We start from the raw sequence: 19,068 nt of genomic DNA, 5'->3' as shown, positions 1-19,068 counted from the left end.
CTAAAATGTCCAGAAAGACAGCTGTTACAAAAAATGTTAATGCAATGCACCTTGGTGTATTGCCATGCATTGCAGTGTGCAGCAACACACTTGCCTTAAGCCTCGTACACACAATCGTATTTTCAATGGGAATTGTGTGATGACAGGCTGTTGTTGGAAAATCCAACCGTTTGTATGCTCCATCAGACAATTGTTGTTTGATTTTCCGCGGACAAATGTTGGATAGCATGCTTTAAAATTTTCCGCCAACAATTGTGTGGTGTCGAATATTCCGATCGTGTGTACACAAGTCCGTCGGACAAAAGCCCAAAGTACAAACACGCATGCTCGGAAATCAATGCTCACCAAACTCAACTGTAGCGCCTCCCTACTTTCAGTACGGGCGCTACACTAAAATTAGTGGGGAATGGGGGGCTTAATCACTCCCATTCACAAATTATGAAAATTTAGGCTGCTGCCAATATCAGAATCTGTCCTGTAGGTCAGTCTGCGCGCCAGGGGTGCGTTGATACCCCTGGGCGGCAGTTGGCGCTAGAGGGGTTCTGGGGGATCCACCTCATTTCAGCAGCCAATCAGGGGGGTTTTTCCCTCGTTGGGCATGCTGGGAGGGGGGATATATCGGTGGTGGCCGCTTTTGGCGGGTTGTTCTTGCGGGGCCCGAGTTCGAGGTGCGGTACCCACCTTCAGGGTACGCGCATCCATGGGCCCGCCACCGCGTCCTGCCATGCCGAGGTCGTGCATCATGCACCTTAATTAGAGAGGGACCCCAGCGGCTTGCTGGGTCCCAAACTGTTGCTGAGAGGATCCCAAGCTAGAAGCTGTGCGGTGGGAATTGGCTCGGGAGAACCTAGAACCAGAGGTTGTCCGGAAGGCCTAGACGAACCACCGGGGATCCGGTCACCACACCATATGACAGGTATGCTCAGGCTGTCAGTGGGTGACATTGATTGAACTAACTGTGAGGATCTACTCAAACTGACTTTTCTCAATCCTAAATTGTCCAGCCTGTGGCAGAGGCCCTGAGGCAGGCCTGTGGCAGAGGCCTGTATCCTCCCAGTGATTTTTTGCAAGTGACGCTCTGGCTGCCAGGCCGGAGATAACTGCCTGTTTGGGGGCACTTTACCCACCCTGATTGGGTGGCGAGGAATTGATCTGCATCATTGCTGAGAGCAGGCTTGCTCTCTCCTAACATCCAGGCCTGATACTAAAGTTCCTCTACGCTCATCAGCCTTTTTTCCTGTCGTGTGCCCTGTTGATGTTGGCCAGTTTGGGCCTTGGAATAAAGCTTTGAAACTGAATTTGTGTCTGGACACTTGCTCTTTATTCACACTCACAGAAGTCACCCCTAGACCAAGTCAAAAAAGGTAACCTAGAAAGCCGATTCTGAATCAAACAGCGGCTCCTACAGCGGGTAGCGATACACAACATTAGCAGAAGGTGCCTAAAGGGTGGCGCTAAAGAGCTGAAAAACCTTGTAGTTTTGTGTTTGTTGGCTGACAATTATTTGCAGTTTGTATGCAAGACAAGTTCTTGGCCAACGCCCTTCGGACAAAAGTCCTACGCTTTATCTGCTAAAAATCTGATCGTGTGTATGAGGCTTTAGTGTGTTGGGGTGCTATTTGAAATGAATCGTATAAGTCAAGAAATGTGTCCATGATAAACACAATATTACAATGATAATTGTCATCTCCTCAGGCAATGATAGCGATCACACCTCTGATATTTGAGAAACTTAGTTAAAATCTGAGATTCATGGTAAGTGACTCATAAGCACATGAGCGATGATGCAGGGCCCAGGACACAGAATCAGACATCTTTCCTTAATTCCATCACATGATGAGCCTGAAGGCTTTTCATAGACAGGAGGAGGAAACATTAGAACTCTGATTGCTATTACCCTCAGCTGTGGTTAGTAGAGTTTAAATACCGCTGTGCTGGAAGGAGAGGAAACAATTCACTTTTTGCAATGCAGGCTGCAGTGGTGAGGGGTTGGTTGGTGCTCAGTGTCTGGCTGATCTCTGCGGCCCAGGCAGGAACACGTGAGTTTGTTTTCAAAGTGCTTGTATTGTTATTAATGGGTCTCCCTTTTGAATTGTATATTCTTGCATAAAATTACATTTTTACAACTACTTGGATGTGTAGTACATCTTGTGGATCTACAATCCCTACGATGTAATGTGATGGACTGCAGCAGCCATTCTCAATCGAGGTTTCTAGGGGTTCCTCCCACTGTGGCTCCTCACTCTGATGGTGCCTGTTTGGTTTTAGGATTCATTCCATTTACATGTACCCACTCCTTTTCTACCTGTTTTGTAAGGGGGTGTTCTTCTCACTAGCTACCGATGTAAGGTACGCATTTGCCAGTGATCATCAATGAAATTGTTTTAGCAAGGGCTCTCTAAGACCTGAAAATTATTTTTAGAGAGTGTGGTGTTCTTTTATTTTTAGTAAAGACTGATGCTTCTTTAGTGAATAGCATCTATAACGTATTTGTGCATCTAAGTGATGGCGCCAAAGATTGTTTGTGCGCTTTGGAATGCATGCTGCTCCTTGGTGAGCATATCAACCTAAAGCTGTACATGTTGGTGCTGACTTGCAGCACTCCCCAATGTAGTGCGCATTGTTTTACATATTCACTAATGTTTGTTCATTGCCAAGGAGACGCCTTGTGGTTTAGCGTCATTGCCTCAATACATGTTGCTGGTTGTAAGCATTCAATATTGCTACAAGGTGTATTTGTTATAAAGTTCTGGTGCGTTTGTGCTCCGCCACAAATCGTGGGTGAGGAATACAATTTGAAGGATTGTAGGAATCCTTTGTGTCCAAGGATTTAAAATTGGCAGCAGTCAAATTCTTGCAATTTTTAAAATGGCTATATTATGCTTCCAATAGTCAGATATAAACAGATTAACCACTTGAGACCCGGACCATTATGCAGGTTGAGGATCTTGCCTCTTTTTGCGATTCGACGCTGCGTCGCTTTAACTGACAATTGCGTTGTCGTGCGACGTGGCTCCCAAACAAAATTTGCTTTTTTTTTTTATTTTATTTTTTTTTTTTTATTTTTTTTCTCTCAAATAGAGATTTCTTTTGGTGGTATTTGCTCACCTCTGCAGTTATTTTTTTGCGCTATAAACAAAAATGGAGCGACAATTTTGAAAAAAGCTATGTTTTACTTTATGATATAATCTCCCCTCAAAAATATATACATTTTATTTTCTTCTACCTATTTATTTTTGGTAAAAAAAAATCGCAATAAGCGTTTATCGATTGGTTTGCGCAAAATTTAAAGCATTTACAAAATAGGGAATAGTTATAAAAAAAATGTTTTTCTTTCTTCATGACTGCAACATTATGTCGGACAATTTTCACACGTTTTTGGGATCATTGTCATTTTCACAGCAAAAAGTGCTATAAAAATGCACTGTTTACTGTGAAATGACAATTGCAGTTTAGGGGTTAACCACTAGGGGGCACTGCAGGAGTTAAGTGTGACCTCACATGTGTTTCTTACTGTAGGGGGGCTGGATGTGTGACGTCATTGATCGTCTTTCCCTATATCAGGGAACAGACGATCACTGACATAATGAACGGGGAAGGTGTGTTTACACACACACCTCTACCCGTTCTTCGGCGGTGATCGGGTCACGGAGCTTCGGCCCCACGGCTGGGCCTTAAAGAGACACGTACAGGTATGTGATTGTGCCATTCTGCCGACGTATATTGTCTGTAGGGGGTCCTTAAGTGTTTAAGGAAACTTTGCTTCACCTCAAGTATTATCAAATCTCCCAACTTTTTGAGATGGGAATAAGGGACACCTAATTAAAACTATGTAGGCATAGGACACACTCCCTTCCACCCCCCCCCCCCCCCCCCCCTGTAAAGGAGAATTGTACAAACGAAGATTAGTTAAACCCACAAGTGCCCCTTTATTTTTTCTTTCCCCACAACTTACTTTTTATATACTTTGGAAAATTTTCAAATGCAACAATTTAGACATTGGCTGACTGGTTTAGCACTGGGAATAGTGTTTTTTTTTTTTTTTTTTTTTTTTTTTTTTTTGCTAAACCATGCATGTTGTATGGATCAGACCAAAATGAAGGACTTTGTTCCAAATCAGAGACAGTTGGGAGAATTTTTACAGCCTAAATATGTCTATTTAAAAATTATCTTATTTGAATCCTGTGACTTTAATAGACAACATTCTGCAGCTAATTTTAAAACTGGTTGGCGGTGGCCAGGCTAAAGCGTTCCTCTAGAATGCCATAAGTTTATTTTTCTCCACATCAAGCAATGGTCTTGACAATTTAGAAAAGTTGGGTGTTGCCAGCATACCCCTTTCAAACTAGTATACTTTAAGTGTGTGACTTCTTGATGGCCATCAGAAAACCCATCCACTTCACTGCTTTTCTTATTTCTGTACTAGAACTGGTCACTAGTGAGTGCAGTAAATGGATGTACAAATATAGGAGCTCTAGATTAACTCAATGTGGCAAGTAAACAGAATTTTAGGCATTGTTCTGGCAGAGTAGGTGGTGCCTGGGCTAAAGGACCCCCCCCCCCCCTCACCTGTCTCCACTAGCTTCTTTAATGTGGTTTATCCATAAATGTTTAAGAAACCTTCTATATCTGTTAACACTACTTGTGTGACTCTGACTAAATCGGTTAACTTAAAGTTTGATGTCACGATGTAGAGAATCTGATTTCCTATCATCTGTGCCCAGTCTTGCCACACAGAGTTAAGCCAGCGCTGAGCAATTCTCTTTTATTGTTCAGTGAAATAAAACAGACTTCCAGATAAAGACCAAAGTCCTTGAGTGACAGGTTATTTACATATCTCGTGCACTAGTTTGCAGACATGCACAGCTTCTTGTCTATGTATATTCTGATGGCTGTTTACACTGAACTGTGGATCACCCCATATTTTGAAAACATTTAATCAAAACACAGGAAAGACAGCCAATCCTGGGAGAGGAGGGGGATGTGAATTGTGCACTTTACAGAAGCTGTGCATGTCTGCAAGCTAGGGCATGAGATATGTAAATAACCTGAACAATAGAGGATTGCTCAGTGCTGGATTAACTCTGTGGCAAGACTGGGCACCGATGATAGGAAATCTCATTCTCTACATTGTGACATCAAAAAAACAAACATTTGGGGGTTTACATCCACTTTAACTTTCACATCTAATTTGGCAAAACATACCTGCATCAACTTTTGCCATGGTTTGGTATATTGGGTGATTTAAAAAGTGTCTCCTACAGGCTTCCAAGATGTGGCAGAGTTCGGAAGGCCGACTGGTAATGCAAATCGCCACATACATGATTGGTCCCCAGACAGCAGCTCTTGGGATGATAAGCTTTATCCTGCCTGGAAGTCTGGTGATCCTAGATGGGAAAACTGCTGGAGAGGTAATATATGCCACCAAAAAATGGCTTCTATTGCGCCATATGTACAAAAAATGCTATCTGTATGCTTTTATAGTGAATCCTTGGGCCACCCCCTCCAAATAGATACACTTTATGACAGGGCCACATTATCGCAAGTACAAAACTGGGATGGTGCAGTAGTCTTCCAATGTGAGTGCTTGTTTCAATGACTACTACCCAAGAGTAATTCTCTTGGGTAGTAAATCCGGCATTCCCTACTCTTAAATCACTTGGTTTTATGTATACTATAAATTGCAAAACGGCCTAAAATTGGACATTCCTTTATTGAAATAAAGACTTTGCTCTCATTTACACTAAAGAACTACCGTACAGCAACAATTTTATGAATATACAAACCTTTTATGCCGCTAAGAACCAGTGAGATTTAATGGTTTGAAAAGACTCCAAAGCTGGCACTGCTCTTACCTGTTTATAAAATAAGTGACTTCAACAGCCAAGGGCCTTGAGACTCCTAATTTGGCAACCATGTGGAATAAGTAGCATGTCATCCACTTGGCAAATGTCACGGTTTCCTATGATTTGGTTGCATTTAAATCAATGTGGCATAATGGCTGTAAAGATTTTTCAAAATTCAAATTGTTTAAGGCTTGGCCAAGAGTTTTTTGTAAGTTGCCGGCAATTAACATTGGTACCTTGCTGTAAGCCAGTAGGTGTAGCTCCTGCTAGGTAATGTGTACAATAGTGTGCTTTTCTGCTAAGACAAAAGGGTGCCAAGTAAACATATAAACTAAGGGTCAAATATAAAAAAAAATAGTTGGATGGGAATTTTTTTTTTTTTTTTTTTTTGGCTTTTGTTGGGTCAAATCTAGCAACCCTTGACATCAAATGGCCCAGTTACACTTTTTTCAAACTTTTGCTACTGGATGTCCTGTCCTAACCTTTGTTTTTATTTTTAGGTGGCAAAGTAGTGGTACTGCTGACCAGTGACAGTCCTGCACTGATAGGGTCAAATGTTACATTTGCTGTGAATCTGCGTTTTCCCAGATGTCAAAAGGAGACTGAAGATGGGGATATAGTCTATCAACGAGGATGTGCTAATGGTAAATATAGACGCAGGTTTATCTGTTAGGAGGCAAGGATGGCTGACTTCTCTAATCTGCTGCTTATTTCAGCTTCCTTTAGTGATCAGTATGTGTATAACTGGACCAAATGGGTACCATTCTGTAATGAAGGAAACTGCAGTTTTTCCAACCAGTTTCCAGATGGAAGACCATTTCCTCACCACCATGACTGGAGACTCCATAACTTCATCTACATCTTCCAAACACTGGGTTGGTATTGTCATGGGTTGTGTATGTTAATGTAGATCTCAAAGAAAGTTGGCTGAATTGCAGCCTTGACAATCTGAGGTGCAGTTGGGCTTTTGTCAGGAACCTGAATAGATTTTCTGCACATATTCTTCTGCAGGGATTTTTTTCTCAAACAATAGGTGCTGGAACTCAACCACGACCCCCCAAAACTCTTCCACTCACACACCCTCCAAATCACATTAAATAGTGGGTGTGGTCAGTCAAATTTCACAAACAGTAGGAGGGTCTTAAAGTGGCATTAAATGCCAGTATTGCATTACATACAGGGGAGTTCAGGAGGGTTACACACAGAGTGCAGAACTGCCACTTGTAAACCAAGAAACCAGACTTCTGTGTTTACAAGTGATTGTGGTAAGCAGGCCTCCCCAAGGATCTGAGCCAGAGGTGGTGGAACTGAGTTCCACCAAGTTCCCCCTGAAAAAAAGCCCTGTTCTTCTGTCATATTGCACAGCAATGATGCAAGCTTGCTTAATCTGGCTATATTACACTCCGTGGGGCAGATCCACGTAGCGTGGCGCATTGTTGCGTCCGGCATAGCGTATCTCTGATACACTACGCCGCCGTAACTTACAGCATATTTTCCTTATCCTGAAAGAATTTGCGCCATAAGTTGCGGCGTAGTGTAACTTTGGAGGCGTAAGGGCGTGCAATTCAAATGGATGTGATGGGGGCGTGTTTTATGTTAATACGTCTTGACCCAACGTAAATGACTTTTTTTTTTTTTTTTTTTTTTTTTACGGCGCATGCGCTGTCCGTGGGGGTATCCCAGTGCGCATGCTCGAAATTAACCCACAACAAGCCAATGCTTACGACGTGAACGTCATTCATCCGCAATTCTACCCTATTCGTGAACGACTTGCGCAAACGACGTAAAAAAATTCAAAATTTGACGCGGGAATGACGGCCATACTTAACATTGAGTGCGCCTCATATAGCAGGGGTAACTATACGCCGAAAAAAGCCTTACGGAAACAACGTAAAAAAAATGCGCCGGACGTACGTTTGTGGATCGCTGTATCTAGCTAATTTGCATACTTGACGCGGAAATGCCACCTAGCGGCCAGCGTAAATGTGCACCTTAGATCCGACGTACGCCAGTCGGATCTAGCCCAGCTTCAGGCGTATCTTGTTTTGTGGCTACAAAACAAAGATACTCCGCGTAACTTCTAGTTTGCTCCGGCGTATCAATAGATATGCCAGCGTAACTTCTTTGAGGATCTGGCCCCATGTGTAGTTCTAGTTCTGCCTAAACTAGCTGGGAAAAACACCAGTCACTTGGCAGCTAGTTGGTATTGGGCTTTTCTTGCTATTATACAAGTGACACCATTGTTTCAAATCAAATGGGCTTTAAAGCATTTTCTTCCCATTCCTGAGCCTCCCATGTTTTTAGGGGAAACTAGACAATGCTGTAAGTGTAAATTTTGATTAGGTAATTAAGAGAGGCTTGATAATGAAAGTATTTTCTATATCTAGGCCAGTACTATCAGACAACTGGAAGATCTTCAGCTGTTCTCTCCATAAATACTGCAAACATCACAGCTGGTGCACAGATGATGGAGGTGACTGTTTTTAGGAAAGGCAATCGCAGGCATTACCCTGTTGCTAAAGCAAGTGGCCTGTACATTGTAACAGGTAAGTGTGAAGATGCCGATAGACTTTGTGTGATCTAGATGCATATTTAATATGCGTTTGGAAAGTGTATTTGTAAATGTAATCGGTATCTGCATCCATATGGTGTATCCAAGCAGAGAACACTTTGAATCCTGTCTTTGTGGTACTTTTCTGTTATTACCAAAATGGAGTTGCCATTATGGTAGTAAGGTAGGTGTCAACCCAAATGGCAAATATTCACACCCTATTAACTCCAAGTTGCAGTGGTTTATTTTTATTCTTACTGCACTAAAGTCTGACTTGAGGCATCACATCCTCTGCAAAAAATAAATTTTGAATTACTAAAGAAATGCAGACACTCACCTTATGCATTTCTAATAGGGAAAATTGACAATGAGAACCACTCCATTTCATATTCACTTAAAATCCTTCCAATGTACATTGATCACCCAGATGGCATTTTTATTTTCAGATCAAATTCCTTTCTTTGTGAACATTTCACAGAAAAATGACAAGAATTCCTCTGACCACATCTATATCAAAGATTCTCCAATTTCATTTGATGTTAAAATCCATGATCCGAGCCACTACCTCAACAAATCTATCCTGTCTTTTAACTGGACCTATGGTGATGGCAATGGCTCCTTTGTGTCCAATAACCCAGTCTCCACTCATACTTACACCTTGCTTGGAAACTTCAGTCTGAACCTAACCATCAAAGCTGCCATTCTAGGACCCTGTAAACCAGTTACACCTACTCTCCTTCCTACAATGAGGGTACCAACTACACAGATGCCAACAACCACTACAAACACAACTGGTAAGTGGTGTGGGTTAAGGGAGGTTCCATCACTGCTTTTTGCACACGTTTGAGTTGTTTGCTCAACCTCCCTGGTGGTATTGTGTCTTCTTTTTGAATGTCAAAGTGGTACTTTGTAGGCCTATATTTCTTATACCTAAATCTATCCAAACAAGAGTCTAGTAGACATCCCAGGTATGAGTTTGAAACACTAAATCATATAACTAAAGGGTTTGTAAATTTGTTTAAAAGTCATACTTGCCTTCATTGTACAGTTAGTTTTGCACAGAGTGGCCCTGATCCTCGTCTTCTGAGGTCCCCTGGTGGTGCAGGTGGCTCATCCCACGCAGTGGCCATGTTGGAGAAGGCTCTCCTAAGGTGGGATACCTGTGCAGGTGTGCTCCGTCCTGCTGTGTACAGTAGGTGACCGCGATATTGTGTCAATCTCACTCCCTTTCTCGAGATTGACCACCTACGAGCCGGCTTGCCGCAATAGGGGGGAGCATTCATAGAAGCGACGGGGATCCGACTTGGCTTCCTGCCAATTCTAGCAGCGGGGTTTGGTATGAATCATGAGGGAACTCCACGCCAAATTTGAAATAAAAAAAACGGCATACCAGGCCCTTGGGTCTGATATGGATTGCAAGGAGACCCCCCCCCCCCACGCTGAAAAAAATGGTGTGGGGGTCCCCCCACAATCCATACCAGACCCCTATCCAAGCACGCTGCCCGGCCGATCAGGAAAGGAGTGGGGACAAGCTAGCGCCCCCCCTCCTGAGCCGTACCAGGCCGCATGCCCTCAACATGGGGGGGGGGGGGGGGGCCTCTTACCGACAACCCTGGTTGTCCGGTCTGCGGGCAGGGGGCTTATCGGAATCTGGTGAATGTACCCCATATTCATTCACCTAGGGTGGGGGGCTCCCAGATTTCGATAACCCTGGCCGTTGGTTGGCGGGGGGCTTATTGGGAAGAGGCCCTGTCCTTATGGGGACAGGGTACTTTGGGGTGGGGGGCCGCCCTAGAGCACCCACCCCCCCCCCATTGAGGGCATGCAGCCTGGTATGGGGGGGGCTCGCTCATCCCCACTTCTTTCCTGGCCGGGCAGCGTGCTTGGATACAGGTCTGGTATGGATTGTGGGGGACCCCTACGCCATTTTTCAGCACAGGGGGGTTTCCTTGCAAGCCATATCAGACCTAAGGGCCTGGTATGCCCCGGGGGGGGGGGGGGGAACCCATGCAGTTTTTTATTTAAAATTTGGCTTGGAGTTCCCCCCTCATGATTCATACCAAACGCCGCGACTAGAATTGGCGGGAATCCAAGTCGGATCCCCATCACTTCTATGACGCGCTCGCTGGAATGCGCTTTTATTCCAGCGAGTGCGAGATGTCGGCACCCTGTCGCAGAGAATCGGCACGGTGCCGTCATGCTGGAAACAGGTACTGTACATTCACATAGAATGCAGTGGGGACAGGGCTGAGTCATCACTGGATTTGATTGGCGGGAGCCAATCTATCCAATCATGAGCCGTGACAACAGGCAGAGAACGGCCACGTCTCCACCAAGGGAACAAATGGGCTCAGGTGAGACAAGGGGACTACTCTGTGTGTGTGTGGTGGGGGGGTTTCACCTTAATGCATTAAAGGGGTTGTAAACCCTTGTCTTTTATTCTTTAATTTAAAATGTTGTTCAATTTAATCAAACGCCGACTGTCAGAATTGTCACTTTCAGTGACAAATTTCCCCACTAATCAATATCGCTCAATTCTGCAAGTGATTTCTAATTCACTATCACTGTTTTCTAGTTGGTCTAAAACCAGTTTTGATGTAGAGGGGTGCTTTTTGGATGCCCCGAGCCACACTTAATACCACTAGGGAGGTTAAGTAACAAGTGTTTCAAATCTTCCATGAAACAAGGATTACATTAATTTGTTTTTATCCAGAAGGTAACGCAACTGAAGTTCCACCCTTTGAAATGGAGACCTTTCCACTAACTACAGAAGAACAGAATACTACTCATGCTAGCCCCACTACCGCTAGCCCCACTACCCATACAACTATACCAACAACTACCTCTGTTCCTGGGTGCTTTGTCTACAAATATGGCTACTACAGCGCAAAAATTACAGTTGCAGGTAGGTTGTAAGCATTGAAAACATTTTCACAGCTTTAAATGTTGGGCTTAAATTTTTTTTTTTTTTTTTTTCTAGATGGCATCCTTGGTATGAATATAATTGAAACGAACACTATCCAAGTGTCCTCTCAGGCTGAAAACTCTGTAATTGATTTTGTGGTGTCCTGTGAAGGCAGGTAAGTCGGTTCTTTTACTGATGGACCCTTCCAAAATATCTAGTTTCTACATTTTAAATATCTAGGTGTTCAAGTTTGTGGAGAGATGTGGGCCAGATGCAGCCCTTTGCTTTTAGCCGACCCTTGGGGCACTATGCTACCATCGAACACCAACAATGGAGCACCCTTTCTCCCACTGACCCTAATAGGGCACTATTCCTCCTTTATGATACCAACAGTTGGGCACTATTCCTCTAACCTAATGCCAAATGTGGTGATGTTTACTCCTACTGATGCCAGAAAAATTTCCATTCCCACTGGCCACGATCTGGCCCTCCTGAAGTCTGAAGAACAGCAAACCGATCCTTTGTTTAAAAAGTTTGGAGACCCATTGCCCAAGTGCCTTAAACATACAGCGAAATTATGGAGCAAGCTGCCTTTGACAGTAGTTGGTAGGGTCAACTTGTTGTTTTAGATGGGTTTGGATGCCACAATTGTTGTACCTTCTACAGAATTGTCCTCTATGGTTGCCCCAGAGATTCTTTCGACAGGTGAACATCCTCTTTAGAGACGTTTATTTTCTAAAGGCAAATCCACTTTGCACTTGGAAGTGCAGTCGCTGTAGATCTGCGGGGGACATGCAAAGCAAATAAAAAATAAATAAAAAACTGCATTTTTAGCTTGAACATGCTTGGATGATAAAATGAGCATAGCTTCCCCTGATCTGAGGGGAAGATCTACAGCACTTGCAGTGTAAAGCTGATTTGCCTTTAGTAAATGCCCCCCCCCAGATTAAACTAGGAGTTTTGCAGCTGCCGAAGGATGGAGGTGGTCTAGCGATCTGTAATGCCAGATTGTATTACTTGGCATCGCAACTCCAACATTTATATGGTTTGTATGTTTTGACTTGGCAGACCCTATACAGCAAATCTTATTTTCTCAACTTTCAGTGGCGCCACCGGTGCAGTTAATGGCAGCTTAGTTTTATGGTAAACGTTTCCTACATTTTAAAAAGTGGACTACTGGCTGACAATTTACTTCTCACGGAGGAGAGAATATGGAATAATTTACACTTACCAGAGGTAGCAAAGCTTAAACTTTGACTTTTTGGAAAAGCTGGCATTGTCTGTCTTCATCAGCTTATAAACCAGCAACTTTCCTATTAAAATATAAACCCTCCATAAGATGCTACAAATGGTCTTATTGACATACTCCTCTCTACAACTAACTATGGTTGGTATACAGGGTGGTAGTTTTTGAGAGGTAGGGATATGGAAGCAAGCTCTGGTGAATTTGACCAGTCTACTTATCCTCCTCAGTGTCTGACCCAGTTATTCACAGGTCTCGCTATGCTCAAACGACATACTTGGGGTAAAGCAGATGCACCAAACTGTCCAAGATGTACTATCGAAACATACACCAAATTGCATTGCTATTGAGTATATATTTGATACCTTAAACACTCTATGCTCCATGCATGTTTACTCAGATCCAAAGATGGCTTTGCTAGGGATTATATCGGAGATGTCCTCCCATCTGAAATTCATGTGATGTGGCTGCAGTCTATGTATATAGCTCGTATTGCAGAAATTGATATCCAACTGCTCAATGGTCTAATGCAATTACATTTTATGAAGGGAGGAATTGACATAAACATGAAATTCCCCAAAAATTTCAGGAAAATCTGGTCTCCATGGCTGGACTACAATCTGTGTAAATGGGTTGAGTCCACAGATAAGTTCTAAGTTGGTGTAGTAGAACACTGGTATGAGCCATTAAGGTGCAGTATCAAATTAAAAAAAATAATCCAATATATTTGATTTAAAGGTAATTATCAATGTTGGTCTTGAGTAACAATGATTATAATCTGTAAGGTGCATAGTTTCTTTTGTTTGTAAATTGGATTTTTTTTTTTTTTTAAATGGTGCCGTTTTCAATACCTTGTAAAATGATGGATTTATGCAAAACTGCAGTAATTCATTCATTTAGCACTGATAAGGATTGCAAAACGGTGTTTTCTGGCATATTCCCTCACCAGCGCTATATGTGGCCTGACTGTGCACAGTATTACCCAAAACCAATTTATACTGGTTTACTGCAGGAAAACTAAGGTTGTAGTGGGGGACACCTGCGCTGCCTAGACTCCTGTTCCTCAGTATCCTAATATGATATATTTTTTTTTTTTTTTTTCTTCCAGCATACCTACAGATGCCTGCATAATTGTTTTGGATGCTTCTTGCATGATTCCTCAGAACATGGTATGTGATCCGATTCCAGCTTCAGACCAGTGCCTCTTGACCCTACGAAGAGCATTTGCAGAGCCAGGATCCTACTGTGTCAATATTACCCTAAGTGATGCTGCAAGTCTGGCTCTTGCCAGTACCCTGGTCTATGTAGATGCAGGTAATTGTATGGTGGGAAGGATTTGTTGGCATGTCCCCTAGACGGTACTGGAGCACAGACTAGTGTTATGCTGGGCATTCATTAAAGTGAATTGGTGGCTTGAGATGCATGTTTGGCCCTCTTCCAAGGTGCAATAAGGGAATGACTTTGGAAAGAATGCTTCAGCTTATACTTGCAAATGTGGGTACAGTCAGGTGTATAGTGTATGTTTGGTACATTTTACTAAGGCAGCTGAATGACTTTGCATGGGCCCTCATTGTGCAGCCATTATTTCTGCACAACTAAAACACAGCATCTGTATCTAGTCTATAGTACATCTGCACTATAACACATGGCAATGCATGTTGGTATAGTGTTTTAGCATGCCTGAAATCTGCACCTGTAGGTCTTGCCTAGTTAATAAATGGTACTTGGAGCAGGAACACTTCATATTTTGCTTTCACAAATGCAAATCTACAACTTCTTAAAATTGCCAATTATTGGTCACAAGTATTGCCAAGGTGTATGCAGGTTTGTAGCACCATGCTGTAGATGTGGGGAAGATGGTGTTATCTGGGTCATATTGGTTGCCATCAAGGGGGCAAGAATACAGCTCCATGGCCTTGCATAACACACACATTTTTTTTGGTCCTTTCTAACCACTTAAGGACCACCACACAATGATATACGTTGACAAAATGGCACGGATGGGCATATATATACGTCTCTGCCTTGTCGGGGGGGGGGGTTTCAATCGGACCCCCCCACTGGTGCCAGCAGCAGTCTGTTCTGCTGTGGGAGCGATCCGGGGGTGGCCATTGGTTTCTGGCCACCCCCTCAGGCTTGCTCCCAGCGACTCATCTGCTTCCTCTGCCTGTGTAATGTAAACACAGGCAGGAGGAAGTGATGCCTCGTGGAGCGTGACCGTCTTTTTGACCGGAGCTCATGGAGAAGACCTCCAAGTAAGTGCACGAACACGTAGGTACACACATCCCCCCCCCCCCCCCCCCCTCATTTATTTACTTATCACTGCATTTAGTGTAATTTGACTCTGTAAAGTGTCAGGGCAGTTGGCCTTGGGGCCCCTTAGGTCCAGGGTAGCCCCCCAATAAAGGTTTAACCCCTTTCGCCAGTGTCGCTAAGCAATCGTTTGTCTGATCGCTGTATTAGTGTCGCTAGGTAGCCAGGTTTTTTTTTTTTTTTTTTTTTTTTTTTTGGTTCGCAGTCGGGTACCCCCATATATTTTCTAATAAAGGTTTTAACCCCCTGATTGCCCCTAGAGTTCACTTTCACCAGTGATCACTGTATAAGTAACACTGGTTAGCCAGTTATTTAGGTTTCTCGTCAGGTAATATATGGGGGTACCTGGCGCTATATAAAAACCTAATAAAGGTTTTAACCCCGATTGCCCCCTAGTTAACCCTTTCACCAGTGATCACCGTATAAGTATTACGGGTGACGCTGATTGGTTGGTTTGTTTTTTTTTTTTTTTTTTTTTTATAGCATCAAGGCACCGGCCGTATATAACCCAATAAAGGTCTAACCCCCTGATCGTCCGGCGGGTGATATCAATTACATTTTAGCGCCAGTCAGGGTCTGTCAGGTTTGTGTCAGTAACGCTTATACCCACGCACAAAGCACACACCTCCCTTAGTGGGATCAAGATCTGATCTATACTAGCGTACCTACCATTTTAGGGTTTGCAAAAACATTGTTAGCGTGATCAACCCAGATACCCGCTAGAACCTGCGTTTTACCCCTCCACCCAGCCCTCCCAAGTGCAGTATTGATCACTGTGGCTTACAAAACACAACACACAACTGCAGCGTTTGCAGAGGCGGGCCTGATCCCTGCGATTTGCTAACTTTTTTTTGGTAGCGTTTTCTTCATTTGCTGACAGATCGGGGTGTGTTTTTTTTTTTTTTTTTTTTTTTTAAACCTGTGAATCCTTACTAGTGTACCACTAAATTTATTCTGGCTCAGAATACATCCCCCCCCCCCCCCTGTAGACAGCGGCTCCATGTCGGATGGCTCTGTTGACGAAGTTGTGGTCCCTGCTAAGGGCAGGCGTACCCGACCCCCCCCCCCCCTCATTCTGCTGTTGTGGTACAAGAACCGCAGGACCCTTGTATGGCCCAGAGAGCCAGTACTAGGGCTGCTATTCCTTCTGGTGAACTGGCAAGCGCCAGCGGCCTAGTACACCCTGGTCGTTCATCCAGCACTGCAGTGACATGGCGAGTCCCATAAGTGCAGTTCAAGCTGGCGAGCACAAGTAGTGTCCTGCTGCCACCAAGAAGACACAGGCCCGTCGTGACCCATCCTACAGAATTCCCCTATCCTGATCTTGGTATGGTCAGATGCTTTGAGGGCAAAGGAAAGATCTATTGTCTAATAGACCCAAATTCTTTCAAAAAAAGTACCTGTCACTAACTTTTGCTATCATAGGGGATATGTACATTCTTTGAGATAAAAATAGTAAAAAAAAAAGCACCCCACGCTCTTGCACGAAGGCAAATGCAAGGTCTGGCGTCATATGTAAACAGCAATTGCACCATGCATGTGAGGTATCACCGCAAAGGTCAGATCGAGGGCAGTAATTTTAGCCGTAGACCTCCTCTGTAAATCTAATGTGATAACCTGTAAAGGTTTTTAAAAATGTATGTAGTTTGTCGCAATTTTAAAGCATGTCATGTTTAGTATCCATTTACTCAGCCTAAGATCTATTTTATTTTTTTCCCCCATCAAAATTTTGGGAAATATAGTGCGTTGAAATGAGGTGTGTTTTTTTTTTTTTTTTTTTTTCCAAAATGCGTTTGAAAAAATCGCTGCGCAAATACTGTGTGTGTGTTGGGGGGGGGGGGGGATGCAACACCCACCATTTTAATCTGTAGGTACGTTGCTTTAAAAAATATGTTTGTGGTTCAACTTCATTTTCTTGCAAAAAAAAAAAATGTTTTCATGTAAAAGTGTCAGGGCTTTGTCTTCAAGTGGTTAGAGTGGGTGATGTGTGACATGAGCTTCTGGCATTTTATGCACAACATTTTAGGACAGTTCAACCCCCCCCCCCCCCCAAATGACCCCATTTTGGAAAGTAGACACCCCAAGCTATTTACTGAGGCATATCGAGTGCATGGAATATTTTATATTTTGACACAAGTTGCGGGGAATCATTATTTCTCGCTAAAAGATTTTATATATATTCTCAAACATGCCATGGGCATATGTGGAATTGGACCCCAAAATACATTCTGTTGCTTCTCCTGAGTACGGGGATACCACATGTGAGTTTTTGGGAGCCTAGCGGTGTATGGGACCCCAAAAACCAAGCACCGCCTTCAGGCTTTCTAAGGGTGTACATTTTTGATTTCACTCCTCACTGCCTATCAGTTTCAGAGGCCATGAATGCCCAGATGACACAAACCCACCCCCCCCAAATGACCCCATTTTGGAAAGTAGACACCCCAAGCTATTTGAGAGGTATGGTGAGTATTTTGCAGATCTTGCTTTTTGTCAAAGTTTTTAAAATTGGGGGGGGAATGTACATCTTTTGTCAAACAAATGAGAACTGTAAAATACTCGCCATGCCTCTCGGCAAATAGCTTGGTGTCTACTTTCCAAAATGGGGTCATTTTGGGGGGGGTTGTGTGCCATCTTGGTATTTTATGGCCTTCAAAACTAATAAGGAGTGAAATCAAAAATGTATGCCCTTAGAAATCTTTAAGGCGGTGCTTGGGTTTTTGGGGTCCTGTATGAGGCTAGGCTCCTAAAAGTCCCACACATGTGGTATCCCCATACTCGGGAGAAGCAGCAGAATGTATTTTGGGGTGCAATTCCACATATAACCATGGCAAGTGTGAGCAAATTATTATTTTTTTTTTTTTTGGTCATTCAATGGGCCAAAATTCAATGGGCTCAACATGCCTCTCAGCAATTTCCTTGGTGTCTACTTTCCAAAATGGGGTCATAAATTTAAAATGTACCCTAAGTTTGTAGACGCTATAACTTTTGCAAAAAACAATAAATATACTTTTTTTTTTTTTTTTAAATCGGTCTTTTTCCATTTATCACCAAAAATAAAAATCCCAGAGGCAATCAAATACCATCAAAAGAAAGCTCTATTTGTGGGAAGAAAAGGACGCACATTTCATTTGGGTACAACATTGCATGACCAATTACCAGTTCCAAATTGTAAAAACACCTCAGGGTCCTTAACCTGCATATTGGTCTGGGTCTTAAGTGGTTAAGAATGTAAATCCTACTTGTGCCATTTTTTTATTTAAGAAATGACTTAAAGCCTTTTGTCCTCTAGGATCTGGAACAAAGACTACCTCTGTAGTCCTGACTATATTTGGATTGGTGGTCCTCGTTGCAATATTGGCTGGTGTTCTTCTGTACAGGTGAGTACCAGCAAGTCTGTTCTGCACAGCTTAAGCATAGTTTACCTTTTTGAGCCGACACCATTGAAGTGGTTTCTCTAAAAAAAAACTTCATAATGGAAGCTGGATTGGCATTGGCTTGCACTCCCTAGTCTTGTTCTTGATCTCTCACCCTGACCCTTAAATTTTTTTTTTTTTTTTTTTTTTCTTCTTCTTAGCAAATGCAAGGAGTACAAGCCCATCAGGAATGCAACAGATGAAAGTGGCAGTCAGATCAGTGTGTACTACAGACAAGTCAAAAATGCATTGCTTCATGGAAACCACAATGAGCATGATCCACTGCTGAAAAATAAAGCTGGAATAATATAGTCAATTGCTGCAAAGCCATTGCACTGTATATAAACTAGCATTAGCTCAGATCTTCAATACTGGCTCCTAATTTGTTAGGATACAAATAAATACTCCCTCCTTGTATATGGCGTGTGTGTGTGTGGGTTTTTTTTTTTTTTTTTTTTTTTTTTTTTTTTTTTTTTTTTTTCTCTCCCCTGCTTTGTACTGACTTACTAGAAAATGCTTGCCTCTAAGGGTGACACAATGATGTACTAGACGTCAGCCAACCAAGTTGCAGTTCTAGAAACTTGCTGCCAGCTGATTACCAGAATTTGAGCCATCTTGATTACAATTTTATTACAGTAGATGTGTACAAAAGGGAGACTGCCTCGGGGGGGGGGGGGGGGGGGGGTACATTCAGCCTGCACATTGATAGTTCCTATCTTGGCCGCTTGCTGCTGAACTGCCGAGATTCAAACGGTGTATGGCTGGCCTAAGGGGATGACTGCATATGGATGAGGAGG

At 43.1% G+C, this 19,068-nt stretch overlaps 1 protein-coding gene across 1 annotated transcript; it reads left to right on the top strand.

The window, feature by feature from the left end:
* Positions 1–1,933: 1,933 nt before the first annotated feature.
* LOC120940185 (protein QNR-71-like) lies at positions 1,934–18,693 on the top strand. Its single transcript, XM_040352877.1, has 11 exons — positions 1,934–2,039; positions 5,265–5,411; positions 6,347–6,490; positions 6,563–6,721; positions 8,234–8,392; positions 8,844–9,191; positions 11,111–11,302; positions 11,378–11,477; positions 13,654–13,859; positions 18,148–18,235; positions 18,433–18,693. The coding sequence occupies exons 1-11, from the start codon at positions 1,967–1,969 to the stop codon at positions 18,581–18,583; spliced, it is 1,767 nt and encodes a 588-aa protein (XP_040208811.1). The 5' UTR covers positions 1,934–1,966; the 3' UTR covers positions 18,584–18,693.
* Positions 18,694–19,068: the final 375 nt, after the last annotated feature.

Source organism: Rana temporaria, chromosome 5 (genome assembly GCF_905171775.1).
Source record: "Rana temporaria chromosome 5, aRanTem1.1, whole genome shotgun sequence".
In the NCBI taxonomy this organism is placed as follows: domain Eukaryota; kingdom Metazoa; phylum Chordata; class Amphibia; order Anura; family Ranidae; genus Rana; species Rana temporaria.
The sequence above is the reverse complement of the archived record's forward strand: the minus strand, read 5'-3'. Positions and strand labels throughout refer to the sequence as shown.